At 34.9% G+C, this 22,212-nt stretch overlaps 2 protein-coding genes across 2 annotated transcripts in view; both read left to right on the top strand.

Annotated features, from left to right (window-relative positions):
- Positions 1–3,318, top strand: part of LOC132545961 (low-density lipoprotein receptor-related protein 1-like) — a 171,573-nt gene extending 168,255 nt beyond the window's left edge. Inside the window, exon 81 of the mRNA XM_060209643.1 lies at positions 2,887–3,318. Within this exon, the coding sequence (XP_060065626.1) occupies positions 2,887–3,051 (165 nt within the window). The 3' untranslated portion in view covers positions 3,052–3,318. The remainder of the gene's footprint in view (positions 1–2,886) is intronic.
- Positions 3,319–19,624: 16,306 nt separating this feature from the next.
- On the top strand, positions 19,625–21,268 carry LOC132545960 (long-chain-fatty-acid--CoA ligase FadD13-like). The gene has a single exon (XM_060209642.1). It carries the CDS (start codon positions 19,625–19,627, stop codon positions 21,266–21,268), a length of 1,644 nt encoding a protein of 547 aa, XP_060065625.1.
- The last annotated feature ends 944 nt before the right edge of the window (positions 21,269–22,212 follow it).

Below are 22,212 nucleotides of genomic sequence, written 5' to 3'. Positions count from 1 at the left end.
TACCCACTCGGGTAGGTACTTACATTGGCCACACCTATTGTAGGATCCCACAACTGTTCTACCCACTCGGGTAGGTACTTACATTGGCCACACCTATTGTAGGATCCCACAACTGTTCTACCCACTCGGGTAGGCGACGCCTATATAGGCCACACCTATTGTAGGATCCCACAACTGTTCTACCCACTTGGGTAGGTACTTATTGGCCACACCTATTGTAGGATCCCACAACTGTTCTACCCACTCGGGTAGGTACTTATATAGGCCACACCTATTGTAGGATCCCACAACTGTTCTACCCACTCGGGTAGGTACTTACATTGGCCACACCTATTGTAGGATCCCACAACTGTTCTACCCACTCAGGTAGGTACTTATATAGGCCACACCTATTGTAGGATCCCACAACTGTTCTACCCACTAGGGTAGGTACTTACATAGGCCACACCTATTGTAGGATCCCACAACTGTTCTACCCACTCGGGTAGGTACTTACATTGGCCACACCTATTGTAGGATCCCACAACTGTTCTACCCACTCGGGTAGGTACTTACATTGGCTACACCTATTGTAGGATCCCACAACTGTTCTACCCACTCGGGTAGGTACTTACATTGGCCACACCTATTGTAGGATCCTACAACTGTTCTACCCATGAGGATCCAACAAATGTTCTACCTATGAGGATCCTACAACTGTTCTACCTATGAGGATCCCACAACTGTTCTACCTTTGAGGATCCCACAACTGTTCTACCTATGAGGATCCCACAAATGTTCTACCTATGTGTTTTACTACTATCTTATTGTATATTCCTGTTTCTGTTAAGCCCAACCCCATAAAATTGAGACAAAGTTACATAGCTGTGCACATTTGCTATTTATCCGTAGCATTACCATGCCATTTACATAGTACTATCGTAGCCTTTCAGTCACACATTGTTGTGAAGAATGTCTGTATAATTTCCATACTACTACTATAGTATCTATGTTTAGAGCTTTCCATGTTAAGTCAAAAATTTACTGATCATACTTACTAATTAAATATGTTAGGGTCACAAATGTTCTACCTTGTGTTTTACTAATTATCAATTCCTGTCAAACCACAACTGTTTCATCTGTGCACATTTGCTATTTATCCGTAGCATTACCATACCATTTGCATAGTACTATCGTAGCCTTTCAGTCACACATTGTTGTGAAGAATGTCTGTATAATTTCCATAGTAATACTATAGTATCTATGTTTACAGCTTTCCATGTTAAGTCAAAAATTTACTTATTATACTTACTAATTAAATATGTTAGGGTCACAATGATTGTGGTTTTCTAATTATCAATGGATCAAACCACAACTGTTTCATCGCAGTATCTTTCTGTAGAAAACCACCCACCCACCCTTTTTTTTTTTTGAATGTGACCCCAAAAAAGTACCTTCGCACTATACCCGCAAATTTACGGTATTATGAAATAAAAAAAATGATTAAATTCCGTCTTCACACAAGAAATTTTTCAATATTATGATTTTATTTATCACATATCAAATCTATGGAATAACGTTTATTTTGAAGTAAATGATTTCCAGAATCTGCTTATACATGTAAAATTTGTAAATATTTTAATTAATATATACCTTCCTATATACTTACCGGAAGAGCTGTGTATGACATTCATTGATACTTGTTTCTGGTGTAACACAGTTGATGATAAAAATAGCTGTATATAATTATGAGTTAGAGATGGACAAGTTTATTGTTTCAATGCACTTCCATAGAGTAACTGGGTACCATTGCTGTAACCTTGCCTTCTAGCTAAGATGGAACATGAAACACATATAGGTCTGTAATAATATCATGGCCCCTTGGTCTTAATGCGCGGTTATATATTGTCTTCAAAAACGCTGATCTTGTCTTAGAATTTCTGCTGATTCATCTTAATGTTTATAAGGGCAACACAGTCTTCAAGAATTTAAAAAAAATTATAATAATGTACGTGTTTCAAGTCGGCATGGCTCAAACATGAAAAGGATTCTGTATCAGAAGTACAAAAGAACTGTAACAAATAGGGTTTTCATAAAAATTAAAATTTACAGGGGAAAAAAAGGGAAACAGTGGTTATAATTAAGCAGCAACAACACATTTTAATGTCAAAAAAAATCCAAAGAGTTCAAAGTCAGTATCACTGAAGAAAATATTCTTGAACGGGTGAAAACTTTGAAAGACTAAAAACTTTTATTATGAATATGAAAATAGCCATGATAAGAAAATAACTTGAAAGTTTATAAATTCAAGAAAATAACTTGAAAGTTTATAAAATTCTAAGATTTTTTTTTTGTAATTTCAACAGATATGAAACTGTGTTAAAGTTTTTATTTTCATAGTCTGCTGGATTGACTTGGATTGACTTGCAGAGATCAAGAATTACAGCAAATATATGAAACTTTCTAAGAAATTTTTTTTTTATATATATATATATATATATATATGTTGAGACTTTTCTAATTTTTCAAAATTATAAAATTGATGAATTTTAAAAATCTAAACAGTTCTGCTTAATTTGGCAAAATAGAATACAGTAAAATCATAGTGATGAGGTGTGGGATTTATTTTCTTTGATTTCCTGGGAATTCTTCATTCACAAATTTGTTTGAATGTCCACAAACTGTTAAAATCATTTTTAATAAGCTTTGTGTGGCTATTTTTATTCACGAATCAAAAGTCCATAAATTTCTTTTTTTTCAACAATCGAGCCCCTATGAAATATTTTTACAGTACATGACATTTGTTTTAGTGAATAAGAAAATGTATTTATTCAAATATCGAAAGACCTTTATAACAAGTTTTGTTATTCATGAAGTTAGCTAAAGGTACTTTCTTTTTTTCCACAGTCGACAAACTTTGCAAACCCGATGTACAATCGCCTGTATACCAGTGACAGCACACAAGTGTTACTTCCACGGGATGTAGACAACAATGAACCTTATGATGAAAATGGAGATATTCATTTCTATGGGAAAAAAGACAAAACAAATGGAAAGATATCATTTGCATAATGATGTGATTTCATCTGTTGTGTAACATACGTTAACATTCCTTCGTGATGGCTTTAAAGATGTCACGTACATTCCTGTGATGTGGTTCACTGCTACGTATATGCCATTCAACCCCAAGCAGATACCAAGGTCTGCTGAACAAACCCAAGTGTTCTTCAGGGTGATGGATGTATGCCTATGTGGCCTTACCGAACTTTATGGAGAAGAGTTCCCTGAAAGGGAAAGAACTCAAAGAGAAAAGTCCTCTAGATGTTTTATTATGTGTAATGTGACAATTATTCTGAGAAGATGAATGTGTTTTCTGTGAGTACTTAAGTGTGTGAAACAGTTGCTATAACAGTAATGTATAACAGAGAGGATGGTTTTTCTACTTGTGAAAAGTTTGCAGTATAAATTTGTAAAACTGCAACATCCTGGTCTACAGGATAAAGACACAACTGATTCCTCATATACAAACAAGGACGATTTAACATTCTTTGTGGAGGAGTAGTTTAAATAATTTTGCCTTCAGCAAAGCAGTTGTTTATACCTGAACACCAAGAAAATCGTTTTGTTTTTGTATGATGCCCTTCAGACAATTGTGTGGTCAGTGGCTGTCTTACAGGAGACAAAGACAGGCTGATAAGCCTGCTATATAATCTGCCTTATATCACGTTGCTTCAGAAAGATTACATATTTTTGTAGCCCAAACCACTTAATTTAAGAATCCATACTGCACTTTTATTCCAAATGTTTTTAAATGTGTTTCGCTATCATTATTATATCAGAATATTCTTATTGTGTTATTTCAATTGTATGATGTATTGTAGCTGTAATACATCCATTTGTAAAAGATAATTGAAAAGTCGCTAATTGTGATGTGATAGATCGGCGGTTGTGTACAGGTTTTCATTTATCTCTTTAATGGTGTTTTTATGTTAAATCCATTGTGTCGTGGAATTACGTACATGTTTACAAAAATCTCTCCACTGACTTCTATCTACTATTGGTTTTTATCTTACTTCCTTTAATTCTCATTTCTAAAATGTAAGTACACACCTGATACTCACATACTCTCACCATAGATTTATTTACATTAATTCAGTTTTTCTTTGTTTTAAAAAAAAATTTAGAAAATATCGTAAAGGTTTGGTTTTAATCCCATGGTTTCATTTTCGTTTTAATAGAAAAACTTGATGAAAAAGGGACTTCCAATGGAAGTCAAGAAACCAACTACAAATGCTTGTATTAATGTTAAAATTCTCTATTTTTTGGTGATTTTTTTTCATCATTCAAAATATCACAGCAAAAAATAGCCTCCCCTCGAAAATAAAAATATTTAACAGTTCAGTGATTGTTGTCTGATAACAGGATTTATGGATAAGTCTTGATTGAAATACATAATATTTTTTTAATTTGGTTTTTTAAAAGATTGTTCCTTGTTTTATAAGTTGAGTAGAGATCTAAGTGCTGTTTATGGTGATGTCAGATCAGGATATTGTGTAAGATTTACCTTTGATTATCATACTGAGTACAGGTGTGTTGATGAATCTAAGGATAAGCTATTTACCTGACCATTGAAAAAGTGGGCATTCCTTAAAAGTAAAATTATGCAATGTAATTATTCTGCGTGATTTTCATTCTTTATGATAAAAATGTTTGGTTCTTCTCATCTTAAGCTTATTTCCGTTTTTTCATTTTTATCTCTCTAGATGTTAGAGTGATGTCCCTTTGTATGCCTGTGCTGTAACATAGAAATTATTTTCCTTTCCATACTGCCCTGTGATTCCCTGTAGGTTTCAGTGATGAATTAATATCTGTTTTAGTACCTGATCAATTCATAATCATTCCAGGAATTTATTGTAGCAATTTTCTGAATGTAAACAAATTATAGAAATTGTTGGAGAACCAGCCATCTTGATCCAATGTCTATGTATTCATCATTGCCTGTTGAACAAGGTCACAAGGCAATTTATAGTAGACAAGTGAGAGTGAAGAAGTGAAATTTTCAGCATTGACACTGATGTTTTTTCTAATAGAAAAAAATCTTCTTAGTCTCTATTAGTTTATTATAAAGACTTTCTTTCAGTTTAATTTTCCACAGTATGCCATTATATATATAAAGAAATTGGTTTGTAATCTGTCACAATTTTGTCGTTGAAGTGCTGAGATTGAGTAAATTTAGCATGTTCTGGTGACATTTCCGTGGTTGATAACAGTAATACTTTATATGATAATCTTATTTACAATGTACAACAGGATTAATTAGGATGGATAATAGTTTGTTTGTTCAGAATACATATAAGGCTGGCTTTATCTTGAGGCTCAATGTCAGCATTCAGGACTATGATGAGGCTTGCTGTAAAATCCAAACTTTACCAAGACTTTTTGTAAAGGTAAGGTTTTATTGAGGCTTGCTGTAAAATCCAAACTTTATGATGGCATGTTGTAATAGCCAATCATTTCCAGGAATTGCTGAAACTGTCGATCATTTCCCACACATGACTTAGTAGTGGTTGTAGCTGTTATAACTGCCAGATTTTCCACAGAGAAGTGAGATTTGCTTTGTATGATGAACTCTAGACTGCAAACACTGTATATTAGGAAAGTTTGCCTGAATATGTTTAAAAAGGTACAGAAACACTAGTAGCAATGTAACTTTAAGACTGCATTGAGGCTTGCTTTATAAGCTGGACTATAGCGAAAAGCTTAATAATGTGGAAAAAGTTCTCACTGTAAAGGCTGGACCGAAATGAAGCTTGCTTGAAAGACTGGACTGAATTGAAGCTTGCTTTAAAGTTTGGATTATAATTGGACTTAATGAAAGCTTGTTATCAAAATAAGAATGTAGTTCAGCTATCTGTAAATGCTAGACTGGATCAAGAGTTGCTAGACTGCAAGAAGTTTTCATTGAAGTCTGAAATGTTGAAAAGCTTGTCAATAGTCAGGCTTTACATGTACTTGTATTAGCTTGGTGAAGTATGAAAAGGTGTGGCTGTCAGGAGACTTATCCTTACAGTGTTGAGAAGTGACAAATATACGTGTGAAATGTTCAGATATTGCGGCATATCTTTGTGATAAACATATACATTCAAGAGGTTGTGATGATACGATAATCAATTTATAACGCTGGCATTCCATTGTAATTTTATGTATTGTTTGAAAAGCAAAGGAAATATGTTTTTATTCTATTTTAAAGTACACCATTAATGTATAAATCAGTCTCACAACTCAATCAATATAAATATTTCAGTAGGGTTAACGAGGTTCCCCTGGTCTTATTCTCCCTAACCTCACTTACCTGTGATTGACCTGTGTTTTTTTTTATAGGTGGTAAAATGAGTTGATATTAACTGTTGACCACATGAAAATAAGTGACATTATCAGATGTTGGATTAGATAGAAAATATAGGGAAAAAATTGGTGTTTCAAAAAAACATGATATTAACCAGAAAGTGACATTAACAGATGTGACATTCATTGGGTTTCAATGTATTACTATTTTTAAATTCTTCATGAAAATCTTTCTTCTGATCATATTTTACCCTAGTTTCTTCAGTTTTGAGTTTCAGTTAAGATTCTTCGGACATGTTAATATTTTCTTTGTATTCATACTGAAATATTGAAAAGAAATAGCTCGATATTTTGAGAGAATTAATGCAGTTATACGTGCAAGTATTAAAGAAAATCAGGACATCAAAAACAGTAATTTATAGCTTTTTTATTTCCAAACTTTTAACACCAGAACGCCTTTAGATTTTTTTAACAAATTCTTTTTCACATATGATTTCGGTTCAAGTTTTACTTACAAAGTTATTGATTGAGTTGTGTGATAAATTTCACTTGGTGATATACTTTTTAATCCTAAATATATATGTGCAATAGGTGTGAAATAAATTCCTAATATCAAGGTCATCCAAAGTCAACTTCCTAAAAATAGAATATTGGAATTCTTGATAAGTCACTGTTTCTAACAATAGAACAGGGAAATCCTTGTACATAAAAATCCTGTTTCAAATAATAGAACAGAGGAATCCTTGATATAGTTGTCACTATTTCTAACAATAGAACAGGGAAATCCTTGATACATAAAATCCTGTTTCAAATAATAGAACAGGGGAATCCTTGATATAATTGTCTAATAGGAATGATATATATTGTAATATCAGTTGAACAGCATTTTGTGAATTGATTCAACAGGAGGTAGTGAATTTATAGTTGTTTTTTATACACTAAAATTGAAATAAAATTTTATGTGAAATGTTTGTTTAAGTACTGGAAAAATCTCAGAATTTCACAAAAAATTAAAAAACATTGAATCTCAATATTGTAAAAAGTTCATTATAAGATTTTATGTTAATGTGTTACTTGTGCTTGTATTGCCATGGGGGAATAAGGTCAGTGTATATGAAATTTACAAATAACTGGGTAAAACCAAAATTTAGGACAAGTGGAAAATATCAGTGCTTGTTTAATTTTTTCAAATTGAGTTTATAGAAATCATTTCACATATATAAATTGCTTAATAGAAGGATAGTTTAGGAAATGTTGATGTGAGATATGTGTCGCAATCTGCCTATGAATTGATATGTTAGGGCTCTGGAACCTGTTACCAGAACCTTAATTAACTGGAGGAGATGTGGAAGGGAGGGGGGGGGGGTCACAATATTTTTGCCAATCAAACTGTAAAAAGATGTTTTGTATTTGAATGTGATACCTACAATGATTAGTGATAAAGAATTGTTATTCTAATGTGTGAATGCATTTTAGTCGTGAATTCCTATGTACTCGTATGTTATAAAGGAACAAGGTGCTTTGGTTGATCTGCTTTATATAATTGACTTAAAAGAATTTCAAAAAAATAATTTGATTGATTGTGTTTGACAATGATTAAATACTATTTTGTCTAGGATTCTCTATTCATAACAGCATAAAATTGAAATTAATCTTTTAAAAATATGTAAATTTATTGTAATTTCATAATGGTAGAAAAAAAATTAAGCAAGATTATAGAAGTAGGAGGGAAAAAGATATTATTACATATATATATGAAAATGGTTTACCTTGTGTATCAAATTCAAAATTTTCAAATATTTAAATAGGAAGGAAGGGGTCATTATTTCAGTCAAATAAAGAAATATAGTTTGTTTTAGATGAGAGATGTATATATAGAAGTGAAATTATACTAGTGTAAATGTACAGGTGTAAATGAACAGGTAAAAGTGTACAGGTATATTTATACAGGTGTAAAAGCGCAATGTTTTGTTCAGGTATAAATATACTAGTGTAAATGTACAGGTGTAAATGAAAGAGAAATTGACATTACAAAGTATGGCCATGTATGAGGTTATTTTAAGATAATTATGATTCTATATTAACATGTATTCTAGTATATGAGCATGTATATTATGATGTATAAATCCCTGATAAGGTCTAATTTTATATGCCATCACTTGCATTTCATGTGAAATAATCATATGTTTTTATCTGATTTTTATAGACAGTAAACTTATATATAACGCCCCTCGTTTGTCAGTTTGCAGTAAAACTTTGATATAATGCCCACTGATTTGTCAGTTGACCTTAAAACTTTGAAATAATACCCCACATTTGTCAGTTGATAGTAAAACCATCAATATAATGCTATGCACTTTTTTTATAACTTCAATTGCTAGCACCGGATTCCATCTCTACAAACAGAGAAAATCATGTATGTCTCCCTGAGCGTATTATCATCATTTTCGATGCCAAAATTTGTCTGTACAAGTGAGGACAGTATAACATAGTTTCACCGTCTTTTCTTTTCTTTTCTTTGAACGGTGGATGTCCTTTTTTAATTTATTGTCGCTGTTGTGAAATTTTCTTTTAAATAATGATGGGATTTTTTCAGAATAGGCCAGATTCATACATCAGTAATTGGCTGGCTTTACAGGTCAGGTGTACAAGGAATCAGACCAAGTATTTGTTCTGGAAACACATAAACAGGAATATTTTAAAACTCCCAACACAAGTATTATTTTGCAGAAATAGTTTTAACATTTGGTTCAGTGTTGTGTATAAAACTGCATTTTGGTCTATAATTTATTATTTAAGTCTTCTTCCATCGTATCAAAATAGCATTAGGTAGAAGGTAATCTTCGGTGACTTTTGAAATGATGTTTGATCACCTGGACATTATGGCATGAGTTTTTTTTCAGAGGCAATTCAGTGATCCTCCACTAGAAAATGAGTTTTATAGTCATATTTGGCAAAAAAAAGAAAAAACAGCTAAACATTTTCTACACATCTGCTTCCAGCATTTGACAATTTAGTTAAATTTATGAAAATACATACCTACTTACATAGTATGTAAATTGCCAAAATAGAAAGATCAAACAAATTTTGTACAACGATATTTCATGTGACAATACATATTGTTGTAGTGTGTAGATTGTTATTCACACAAAAAACACAGATGTAAATTTGTTTCTTGTGATAACATAATACAGTATTATCACATTTGGCCTTGTAATGTTGTTCACGGAAAGATATTACGATGTAAAACTATGTGAATATCCAAATGTTATGTAACAGTAATAACACTGTGGAAACTAGGTTGACATTGTGTTGAAGTGACGTCACTCTTGTTATAAAAATGTCAATATAATGATCATAGTAATGTCACTTATATTGTTACCATAACAACAGTGACACTGTTTGTTATTACAACTACCATGTTGCCATGGTTACCATTACATATAGCAACATTGACACCACTGTTGTTATGGAAACAATATTATTTCAATTAGTATAAAATAATGAATTTTTCGATAATGGTGATCAGAGGACTTTACCCATCAGGTAGAACATACTAATTATCTTATCCACCAGAAAATCTTCCATTTACTATTTCAATATTAAAATCAAAACAGATGTTTATTGTTAAACAAGTTGTTTTTAATTCCTGTTAATCCGGTATATGTTTAGATATATATGGGATGACTATTGTACATATCAAGAGTTCAATGGAACGATTCTAAATACACATATTTTATTTCAGTTATATTTTAAATATTATATTGGTTTGACTTTTAAAGGTCACAAACTTCAAGCATGAATTAATTTTTTTGATACCTTATTTATGGTCAAATTGTCTTTTACTGTCAGTTACTGCTGAAATCAGATCACTTGATTTCTTGTTTCCATTCAATATATTGTATGTTTTTTCATGATATGTTGCTTTGTCCACATCACACATTTTTGTGGTTCCACATGCATATTGTGTGAAAAATGATCAAAATAAATCACCATCATTTAATTCATCCTCTTCATTATCATCCATCGTAACCAAACCAAAGTTCCACACACTTCCATGCTTTGTAAGATTTTGGTAAATCTAATATTTTCACAAGAAAATGTTCATGATTATGTCATTTGACACAAATAAAGCCATTTTATGACTATAGAGTAGTTTGTGTTGTCTGTAATATGAGTATGTTATTTTATTGAATAATAATATGGTGCAAAAATGCAGATCTTCTGTTGTCAGCTGTCCATCTTCCCTCTTTTGAGGATGACATGAAGATGTTTACTCTTTACAGAGAAGTTTTTATTTAAGACCAAGATCACTTCCTCTGGTGATATCCCTTTGGGAAGAATTAAAAATGGTCTTGATCCAGGAAATATTCTCCTTTGCAAAAATGAAAAAATCACTGACTGTGCAATCATTTGATGTTTGATATGAGGATAACTAACAGACTTGAGTTCTTCTTTATCTGCTATCAGCACTGGTATCTGATCTTCACCTGCTCCTACAATAATGTCAAGGTCGTTATGCCATACTGTTTCTTGACCTGTTTTAAAATATGTATACTGAGTATTTATAAAGCAATACACTAGGCACAAAGCCCCAATCAGTTATTTCACTCCAATATTTATTTATAAGGATTGTGCCCTTTAGTGTTGAATTACAGAGATAAAACTGGACTGAAATTTCAACTTGAGATAGAACACTATGAAAAAAGAGACACATAGATAGGGCAGATGGGCTTCTGTACAGCACTCAATTATATATTACAGATGTGACTTCAAACATTTTTCTTCAAAAGATGTGGAATATTTAATATCCAGATTTAAATTTACAAAATACAAGGAGAATAAGCATGAGTTGAAGCCTTTACTTTTATTTCTTATATGGGGCCTTGTCATCCAGAAAAGAAACGTTTGACCCTTGTGACATTGAGAGTGGGTCTAGATCAAGCATTATACTAAAAATCTCGACCCAGAAGTTACTTCAAGTATGCAAGGATGAAGGCCTGTCATGTTTGTTTAAATGACTGACCTTGACCCCTTTCTGGGTCCACTGGTTAAATGTATTGAAATCTTTCCATGATTTCTCAATAACCAAAACACCCATCAGCACCCGTGGCCCTTAGGTCATTTGGTTAAATCGGGCCAGGTGATGTGAAAATACTCTGAGCAAGAACTTTTGTTTTGTTGGTAAGGTTTAACCAACTATAATATGAATTTATGCTTCAAAATCGTTGTTTTCTACAAGATAAATACATACTGATGCTGGTGTCCCCAAATCTGTACTTGATACTTTTATCACAGCCACACTGACATTCCCCAACTGCCTTCTTATTTGTTGATATATGGCCTTTTTTATAGCTTTTTCTCAGTGACAACTTTCCAACCAAAAGTTCTGCCAAAGCTACACATACTAGTGGTTCATTCTTCGGTTTTTCTGTCAAATTTTTGATGAAATTCATAAAATCTGAAAATGACAAAGTGAATCATTTCAACAGAAGAAGAATTTAAAATAATTTTTTTCTGTTTCCAATATTGGGCCTTGCTTCTCCAACCCCAGGGGACTGAGATCAAGCATTTATACAAAAATGATTTCTTAATGGCAATCGTTCTTTAGACCAAATTTGGGCAAAATCCAATCATATCTAAAGAACAACATATCCCAAGGGGATGTTGGCACCCACCATTGTTTGATCTTTATTTGTTCTTTAAAGATGGGTCTTTCCCTTCTTTTCTCTACTTTTCTTCGGCTTTGCTCTTAATCATATGAAATTTAGGCTATTCCTGTGAAGAAATAGCGATTATAATTTTTAACAGCTACATCCAAGATGGTTACTTGTCAGTCTTATTGTTTTTCTCATCAGTCTCAAAATAAAAGGGCCGCCACTAGAAACCATAAGGAACCTACTTATGACGTTTTCAAGATATCTATCCAGTTCTTTCTTTGTAAAAATCCAAGATATCCGCCTGTCAGCCATTTGTTTTATCAGTCCCAAAATCGAACTTGGGCCAAAGAGAAAAAAATGCGAGAAAGATCTGTCCAGAGCTACTTGATATAAAGTGATACCAAACTTCATTGAATGAAATGCAAGTTTTTGGTGGGTTGTGTGCAACCACACCTCGGGGCTTTTTCTGAGGTGTCTCAGGAGCCGATATACGACCACATTCCCATGGAGATTTAGGTTTCAATTTTGTACGAACATTAATAACATGATTTATGACAGAAATAAAATCTTCAGAAAGACAAAATTTTAAGTGCAGTTTGTTGTCAGTTCTTTAATGACAATAAACTGGAAAAACAAACTCTTTTGTCATGAAAATGCAAAGTGTCTTCTTGGCTTATATATACAGATTCATCAAAGCACTGAAAAGTTTCTTTTTTTTTTGAAAGTGCTTTTGCAAAGCATCTAATGAACATCGCGTGATATTTGAACTTTAAAAGTATGATTTATGACCCAAAAACATCTTCAGAAAGAGAGAATGTTAAGAGTGCAGGCTGTTATCAGTTCTTGGCTGACAATCAGCTTGAAAAAAACCTCTTTTGTCATGAAAATGAAAAGTGTCTTCTTGACTTATATATACAGATTCACCAAAGCGCTTGAAAGTATGTTTTTATCAAAGTTCCTTTGCAAAGCATCTAAAGGACATCGCATGATGCGATGGTATGCTGTCTGCCATCATGTAATTTGCAGTTTATGTGAAGTCTGTAATTGGCCCTGATGAAGCCTCGCTTACAGAGGCGAAACTAGTTGGCTAAACTTAACAGGTGACGCTTGGGTATGTTGTGATTGAAACTACCTCGATCTATAAGGAACTATCAAACTGACACGTATGAGACGGCAGGCCCATGAAGTTGGCCTTAATGTTTTCCAAGAGCATAATCTTCACTAAAACAATTGATGATAATCAAAACAATTTCAGAAAAGTGGCTTCAGTTTGATGAAATGTCTGTTTCGGGTAGGGTCATTTAATTCAAACAAGTAAATTTGTTGTTTTTTGTTGTTCAACATATTTTGCCGCCTGCAGCGACTGATCCATTTAATCATATTACAGAATACTCGATAAGGTAGCATTATTAAATATCTAGAATATGATTGACGTGACGTGTACAACTAGTTATATTCTACAAACTGGCTGGTGAAACAAACGAGATTACTGAATGAATTACTGGGCTGTAAACTGGGATCCCAACCATGCTGAAAATGCATGCGACGGGTAGAGCGTATATTGGGCGATATCATTATTACTCCCAGATAGAGAGGCGGTCCACCGGAAAATACGGAAAGGCTGTAGTATACAGAAACCAAATTTGACAATGAAATAACATTTTTATAATATCTACATACAGAATGATTCGTTATCACCTTATATACGGATTATTGATACAGGGATGTTATTTACAAAGTATATACTATCGTTACGTTACTGATTCTAGGCCTGTTAATTGAAGAGTTTGAAATGTTAGTGTTTACTTAAAGAAAGAATATTGAACCCTGTTTGTCTCTAAAACGCTAAAATGATGGAAGTTTAACACAAGGGACAGTGGTCCAATGTGGAATTTTTCTTAGTCGCTTTCTTGGACTTCTAAGGTTTAATCCCTTTTTTATCACTGATGAGAGAAAGGGCGACACTGCTGAAGGCGTAGTTTACTTGGCTCTGTTCACGTTTGAAGACTTCCTTTAGGTGTAGAGAAACGCCCACCATCCACCCTTTTGTGAATTTCTTATATCCGGCCCATAAAGTCGGCTGTGTGAGTAAACATTCATTTGCATACAAGGTACACAGTTTCACTTACAATTCAACACAACTAATCAAACTAACTTGTCGAGAGGTATTTATGTTTAAAATAACAAATGTGGTAGCAATGTTTTCACGAAAAAGCTGAAATATAGTGAGATTTTGAAGTTATAGGGTACATTTGCAATTACATTCATTTCTACGGGATACCATGGGTTACGTCCCCTTAGCGCTAGTGGAGCCGTATGGACGTGATCGCACAGGTATAACGAGGTCAGACATGGATGAGTGATTTTATCAGACTTAGACTTGGAGACTCGTGCAGTCATGGTTATAAAGGTATCTGTTGTAGCGTATATAGAGGTTACACACCCAGTGGTCCGTAATACTACGGTAAATAACATGTCGCGCTTGATATCGACAACAATCAATACACAACATAACCTCATAACAAAATCATTTACAAACAAGAGCATCAAGTCAAATTTAACGATTATAAACACAGCGTTTCATTGGTCATTTCTTCTGTAGAATTGTACAAAAAGCGACTCGTGCATACCCGTCAAAAAAAAAAAACACGCATACACACACACACATTTGAACCGATTTGTCCACCTTCACATTTAGTAATAGGGTTCGCGTGTATACACTTAGATTAACACAGACAAACATTGGAGAAAACTTATAACACCAGTCTGTATTATAGTTACGATGGACTATCATAATTTCATTATAGGAATATCGAACTGCATGGTTCATTTATGAATTATTTTTGATTTTTTTTTCAGTCATCAAACAGACATCCTAACCTACCCTTAATTCACTAAATGGGTTCGTCTACATATATATTGACATACGGTCTGCTCTTCATGTCAAAATGTGTCCACGACATACAGGAAGACAAGTTTCCTGTCCAAGTTCACCTTTTTCTCCCATGACTGAGCCCTGTCCAAGATAGAAGAGTTGCTTCTCGTCCTTCTTTCTCTACCTCGCCCTGCCTAACAAACCGAATAGCAGATTGTGCTGCTGGTCTATTTGTCCTCTTCTTCCGTCTTTCCGTCTCCAGGGTATCAGCCAATACACTCAGTACATTGTCACGCTTCCTTGTTGAAGTGCTTTCTTGCATCCAGACAGAATGTGGGACATTGACCCACTCTGGTAACATAGTCTGCAGTTCGGGTCCTCCGTGTTCCCAACTAGTGCAGATTGACGGGCGATGGAAGTGTGTCATATACTGATCTTATCATAAATGAGATCCTAAAGGATTCCATCCTCCACAATTCCGCCCATGTAAGCTTTCTCTCTGGGAGGTTCCATCTGGTCCATGCACCCTGCACTCAGTTCAACAGATTTCTGCTCCCGTCTCTCCTCTTCTACTCTCCTCCTTCTGAACCATCTGCCGTCGCTCCTGAGTGTTTGATCTTTCTCACTGCTGGCAGTATGAACAGCGAACACCTTGCCTTCCGACACATGTGTTCCCAGTTCTGTTCCCCAGCTCCGCCACACTCTCTGCTTCCCCACAACAGTTGATGCAGACCACTTTCGTACCGTTCTTAGAATTTTGAATAACTATTTATACAAAACATGTTCCAATTTCCATAAGAATGCTTCTGACCACATTTGGTAAAATTCCTCTCATTCGTTCATGACAAGTAGCGTGTTGTTGAAAAGTTGACAAGAATGCGGAAGATGGACGATGGACGACGGAAGGCGCAATAACCCTACAGCTCACTTGGCCCTTTTGTCTGGTGAGCTAATAAAATGCGATATAACTCCTTACGTTGATGTGATAATTGCCTTGGACTAAGGCCTTACAACTTGTCTTCAACTGACACCTGAAATAAATGTAGCAGGTGCGCATTGGCTACAATATGAACCTGGATTTGTGAGAAAGCAGTCGCTTGATGCAATGGACAAACGTTCGTCCTCAATCATCACATCACTGGGATTTCTTTATACAACAGTTCCGCTTCTTTTATGAAAACAGCAGAAAACTAAAAAGATCTTAAAATCGCAAAATGCCGACGAAAGGAAACTCAAAACCCAGTATAGGCGCTACAGAACTTCAGCTCTAAAAAGAATAGCGCAGTAAATTTTCCTCGAGAATCATGCAATCCCTTTATCAAAGCTCTTAGAGCTTCGTTTTTCGGCACTGTGTATGGTGGGGATCCGTCTTTAAGATATAGCCAGCTGCCTAAGGCAGCTTTCACTTAAACAAACTGAAAAGGTCCAGATAACCACTGAGGAATACAAGCACCTGCAGGCACCACATGCTGGAACTGTTATTCATCAGTTTGGGAATTTCATGACAAAGATAAAACAGCAAACCGATAGCAATACACTTCAATCCAATGCCATGTCATATAATTTATAGGAGTGATTGTGCTCTTTATATACAGAAATTCTGAAAAGTAATGACATTCATGACAAATCCGTCAGTTTCTACAGGTAGTCATGTTGATGTATTCTGAAATCCAGTCCTGGTCCAGATTTTGCAATTAGTGTCTTCTTTCACAATCTTGCCGATCTAATCGTATCAACCGCATAAGCGAAGGCGACCAAAGTTTTGCTACTTTATTTTCAAGCCCGCCATCAACAGATAGGAAGACAGATATCTCTTTCAACGTACTTGCTGCATTGTAGCGTTTCCGTCTTATTCATATTTGTAGACTTATCAATGTAAAATCCCTGTTACTGAATACGTATTTGTGGTTTATTTATCAAATGGCATGAACTCACCGCACGACCCCCAAAACAATTTATTGCTGACAATGTCACGTGTCACATTATCGATGTTAACTGGGAAATAAAAATAAAGGAATTATGAGTATCCATTAATGAAGTTAAATTATGGATAACCATAATCTTTATACAATCGGTTAGTTAGTAATCATATATTGGCTTGTGACGTATTTATGCTGTCCTTTTAAAACGTAGAAATGTTACTACTATGTACTTTCAACTGAATAACATATTATTGTATTGCGCATATATTAAATGTAATGAATATTGATAAGTAATTGTTCGATCAAAATGAGAAACTGAAATTCGAAATCGCGGTTACCCGAACTTACCTTTTTCTGTTTATAAAAAATCACTTATAAAACACATCAAGAAAATACCAACATGGCATCACAATCATAATTTCATAAAACTAGGGCAAACTATGAACAAAAGAATAATTTACACAGAGACTCCTGAAAAAGTAAAAGACGAATTATTAAGTTAAATTTGTGAATACCTTGTACGCGGCCTACCTTAAAGGTTCTGCAATAAGCTTCATTTCAACATAATAATATACGCTGTCAATCTAGTGATTCCAACCTCACATTTCATCTTGGCGTCAGATGAGACATACTTTACTTTTTTCGACGATTGCTTTTCTTGAATTGGGAAGGGGAGTGGATACAACAAGAGAATAAAATCGAATAGGATTTACGAGTGTATCGATAAAATAGACATTTATTCGTGAATGGTAGTTCAAAACAAATCATAAACTTCGTGGTTTACTTCGCATGCTATGAATTCCACATATGAAGGTTTTTTTTTACCGATACTATGGACGACAGCGACAAGTTTGGATGCTGATTTAGTTGAGCAGTTACCCGCTCCGGCAATACAGTATTGTTAACAAATATTCATGTAAAATGATATACTTCATCCAATATAAACGAAGTAGGTCCGTATCTCTACCATGTGTTTGAAGTTTGATTTCTTAAGCATGGGTACTTTTTGTCCAGGAAAAAATTAACAATGTGTAATGGGACTCATAAAACGAAGATCTGTTTAAAACCACAACAACATACAATAGAGAAACATATCAAAAGACAAATATACCTTTTATAAATAATACCAGAAACAACAAACAAATTTATCCTTACAAAATCTTCATGGGAATTTGGTCGGTGAAACTCAATTAATTTCTACTACGCAAACACCAAATTAAGTTATCTTATTCTATTTTGCAAAAGCATTCGACAAGGTCCATCACAAACGATTTCTTAGCAACACATCAGACTTGACCATTAGATTTCAGTAAATTAAGCCAAAACAAAAGTTCTGTGTCGGTTAAAGAGATTCTAAGGGCACACTGTTTTGTCTGTTAGTATAGATAACGACTTTTCATACCAATTCACGAAGACTGACAGCGGTTTGAAATTGATGCACAGTTCCAGATGCTCACGAACCGCCCAGTAGTCATCACCAAAACATATCGTAATATAAAGGGGAACAAACCGCAAAAGAGAAAATACATTTTGCTTTTAGCCATACAGTACAGGGGTATGATTTGTACTGTAAAATCTTTAATGTTCGTGGGGAATTCATTTTCTTTTAATTTAGAGACACTCGAATTTCACGAAGTCATACGACCATAAATACATTTTTAAAAATGTTACTGTTACATACAGAATTATAGAGCAATATTTATCTATCACATAAAATGTCAAATTAAAAGCTACTTTTTGAAAAATCATGAATTTGGAAGACCCACGAAAATATCAGGTCATGTCAACGTTCTTCTCGTGGTATTTGTAAATAGTTTAAAAAATGAATGCTTAATTGATCGTCTAATTGTCTCTAACACTTTATCCCGAACCAAATGTTTCAAAACATGTTTCCTATATACAATATGCAGGGCCATACTTGGCCTTATCATTTGAAATTTAAATATAATGAAGAGGGCGCATATGTTAATGCCACTGAGAATGTGGCTTTAAACTTAGTATCTAGTGATGTTGTAAATTAATGTAGCTTAACAAATATTATATGCAGTATCAGGGTTTTCTCTAATAGAGGTCAAAGACTGAAATAGCCCTCTCACTCGTTAGACGATCCTCATAAGTGACAGACGGACAGAAAACGTCAGCTAGACAGAGATAAGGTAAGTAAAAGAAGTCCGGAAGGTTTTCAAGAATACTGTAAATTTGATTCCAAAATTGATAGAGCGATAACAGTCACATTATCCAGTAACACATCCCATATTGTATCTTAATTATAAATGTCGATAACGGTATTTATTAAATACTCCCCGTGCATGGAAAGGTTTACATGGGCTTGTCCAGAGTTGTAAATTTCTTGCCCAAGCGTCTTACAACTCTTCCCCTCCCTTTTGAGAGGATAAAGTTTGAAATACTTTATCAAGTCATTTATTTTGTCATTAATTCAAAGTTCAGTAAAATTTTACTCTCACTATACACATAGCATGTCTCTTCTCTTCACGACTTATTCATTTCGATTATTTCTGTTTGTGAGTTGTAACCGTTATGGCCCCCTAACAACACACACACACACACCCACACACATCCTCACACCACCCCCCACCCCCCCCACACACATATTCTCACACCCCCACACACCCCACACACCCACAGACATCCTCACACCACACATCACCACCACACACCCTTACACACCCACACACATCCTCACAACACACACACACACACACACACACACACACACACACACACACACATCCCCTGGGCCTGTCGTTTACATTTTTATTTTCTGAATTGTGCTTGTAATGACTATTTTACAGAGAGACACCAACAGTGACCAAGTTCTTACGATGACGGACCTTAGCTATCTGTCTTGTCCAAATCCTGCTCAAAACCAGTATAAGTCAATTGCTGACATGCTGCGGGAGAGGAGAGAGGAGAATCCTGAAAGAGAAATAATCATTCAGCGGTTTGTAGGGGGTGGTCGGAGGACGTTGACATATGACGAACTGTGGAACAGGTCTAGCTACATAGCTAAATACCTTATAACTAAAGGCATTCGACCAGGAGATACTGTGGCCATCATTGGTCCGAACTCTGTGGAGTGGGTTATTGGTGAAGTCGCTATCATCCTGACAGGAGCTGTTGCTGTCAATTTGTACAAAACAGATGAGTCGTTCGCTGAAACTTTAAAAGTGTTGAAGTCAACAAAAAGCAACGCTCTGTTGCTTGACCCCGACTCGGACGAAAAATACATGTCGGATATGGAAGCGTTCTTCGGCAGTAACGAATCTCCGAATGATAAACCAACTGTTCTTTTACTAAGAAAATCAACACTATCTGCTCTCCCATCATTGGCTGATGTCAATCTTTCAGCTGACGAGGAGGAAATGGTCTCACTTCCGAGAATACAACCAGAGAGTAGCGCTTTCATATCAGTCACTTCCGGTTCAACCGGAGTTCCTAAAATGGTCGAAATGACTCATTTGTCATTAGTCAATGCTCCCTATCTCTACCTTTTAAGAATAACAAATGACCGTCCAGTTACTACTAGCTACAACGACCGACCATTCTCTTGGATTGCGGGCTCTGTCTTTCTCAATATCCTTACTGGTGTCAGTCGGGTATTTGTTGACACCGCCATGAGCATGCAGAAGGAGAACATACTGACTATTTGGGACATCATCAAAGACGAACAATGTGCAAATGCCTTTCTTCTACCTTACGCGTTGCTGGACATTCTGGAAAACATTGATGCCATTCTCAAACGAGAATATAAACTGGAGGCCATTTTTACGGGTGGACAACACATCAGCAGTCATCTCACAGAAATATGCGGTAAATGTACAGAGAAAATGTTCATGGGCTACGGTTCTACAGAAATGGGAGCGCCGTCGTTGATTGAAATTACTCCGAAAATGGATGAAGGGTATGTCGGGCCTCTACTTCCGGGTTACGAGGTCAAAGTCATCGGTGACACAGATGAAACACTACATCGTGGATATTTGGGAAACATCCTTATAAGATCTCAGTCGATTTTCAAGTCCTACCGAAGTGATCCAGAGTTGAACTCAGAAGCTTTTGCTGACGGGGGCTGGTTTCGAACTGGTGATGTTGGAATTATCTCCGCGGAAGGCAAGTTATTTCTGAAAGGAAAATCAAACGATGTCATTAAGCGAGGGGGTTTAAAGGTTTTGTCCAGCGTAGTGGAATCAGCGATGTCCACACTGCCCGAGATAAGAGAGGTTGTTGTTATTGGCGTACCGGACACTCGGCTCTTTGAGGAAGTTTGCGCCTGTTACATACTAAAGGATGGTGTAAACACAACAAATGTTGATCTGGACAAGAAATGTCGCGTCATCCTCGGAAATCATGTATTAGGAAAAACACCTTCGTACTTTCTCAGGTTTAACTCTTTTCCGAGACTTAAAAATGGAAAGACAGACAAGATCGTTTTAAAAAGAAGAGCAGTAGAAAGACTTAATCTCATTTAATCTTGACAGGTATTTCAAAATATATTTAATATTCAGTTTAACAATGTTAAATATACGCTTGAATGAAACATGGTGTACCAAAACACAAAGATGACACTGATGTGCAAACAAAACTAAAAATTCTACGTCAAGGTAAACACATCAGTAAAACAACCAAACATTTCCGACTGTTTAGATAATTTGGACAAATTTCAAGACTGCGTGTAGTAGACACAGCTGGTGAAATTTTAGTCCCCGAGATTTGCCGAAACCTAAATGCCACACTTTAAATATACACGTATACTTCATGTTTTTTCTAAAATAATCACGTATAGAAATCAGGAACTTATTTAACTACGGAGCTATGTTTCCTTGGTCGCGTGTTAGGTTTCGAAATCAAGGCCCTTAGTATAACTGATGACTCCTAGAGCGACGAAATAGCTTCAGCTTACAGTAGTTCATTAATTCGTTCTACTTCATCTACTTCTAAATTTGTATTGAAAGACGCTTTCAACGAGCATGTCACTTGTACAATCTCTTTCATTGGATCTGATATGTAATTAAGTGTCAAGTCACTGAAATTTCACTTTTCTTTTTTTTTTTTTTTTACACCTTTTATAATTGAGATTATTTCATGTCTGTAATGATGCCGTGATGTCGAAACGTTTCAACAACTTTCAAATGACATTCTTAGTGATTTTACGCATATTCCTTAAAATAGATCGGGGTTTCTTACCCGTATTTATCTTATATGCAGAATATTGTTAGACGGAACTACACTAGAGACAGTGTATTGTTACATTTAATAAAGATTAGATAGAAAATATATTACTCGTCACTTCTTTATCATTGTCTACATCATGAATGATTTTGTTGTTGTTGTTGTTGTTGTTGTTGTTGTTGTTGTTGTCGTCGTCGTTGTTCAAGATTTTACTTCCTCTAAACCCCTCGCACTAGGTCATATA

The sequence above is a fragment of the Ylistrum balloti genome, unplaced genomic scaffold, assembly GCF_031769215.1.
Source record: "Ylistrum balloti isolate Yb309-2 unplaced genomic scaffold, AGI_CSIRO_Ybal_v1 Utg369868, whole genome shotgun sequence".
Classification (NCBI taxonomy): Eukaryota; Metazoa; Mollusca; class Bivalvia; order Pectinida; family Pectinidae; genus Ylistrum; species Ylistrum balloti.
The sequence above is the reverse complement of the archived record's forward strand: the minus strand, read 5'-3'. Positions and strand labels throughout refer to the sequence as shown.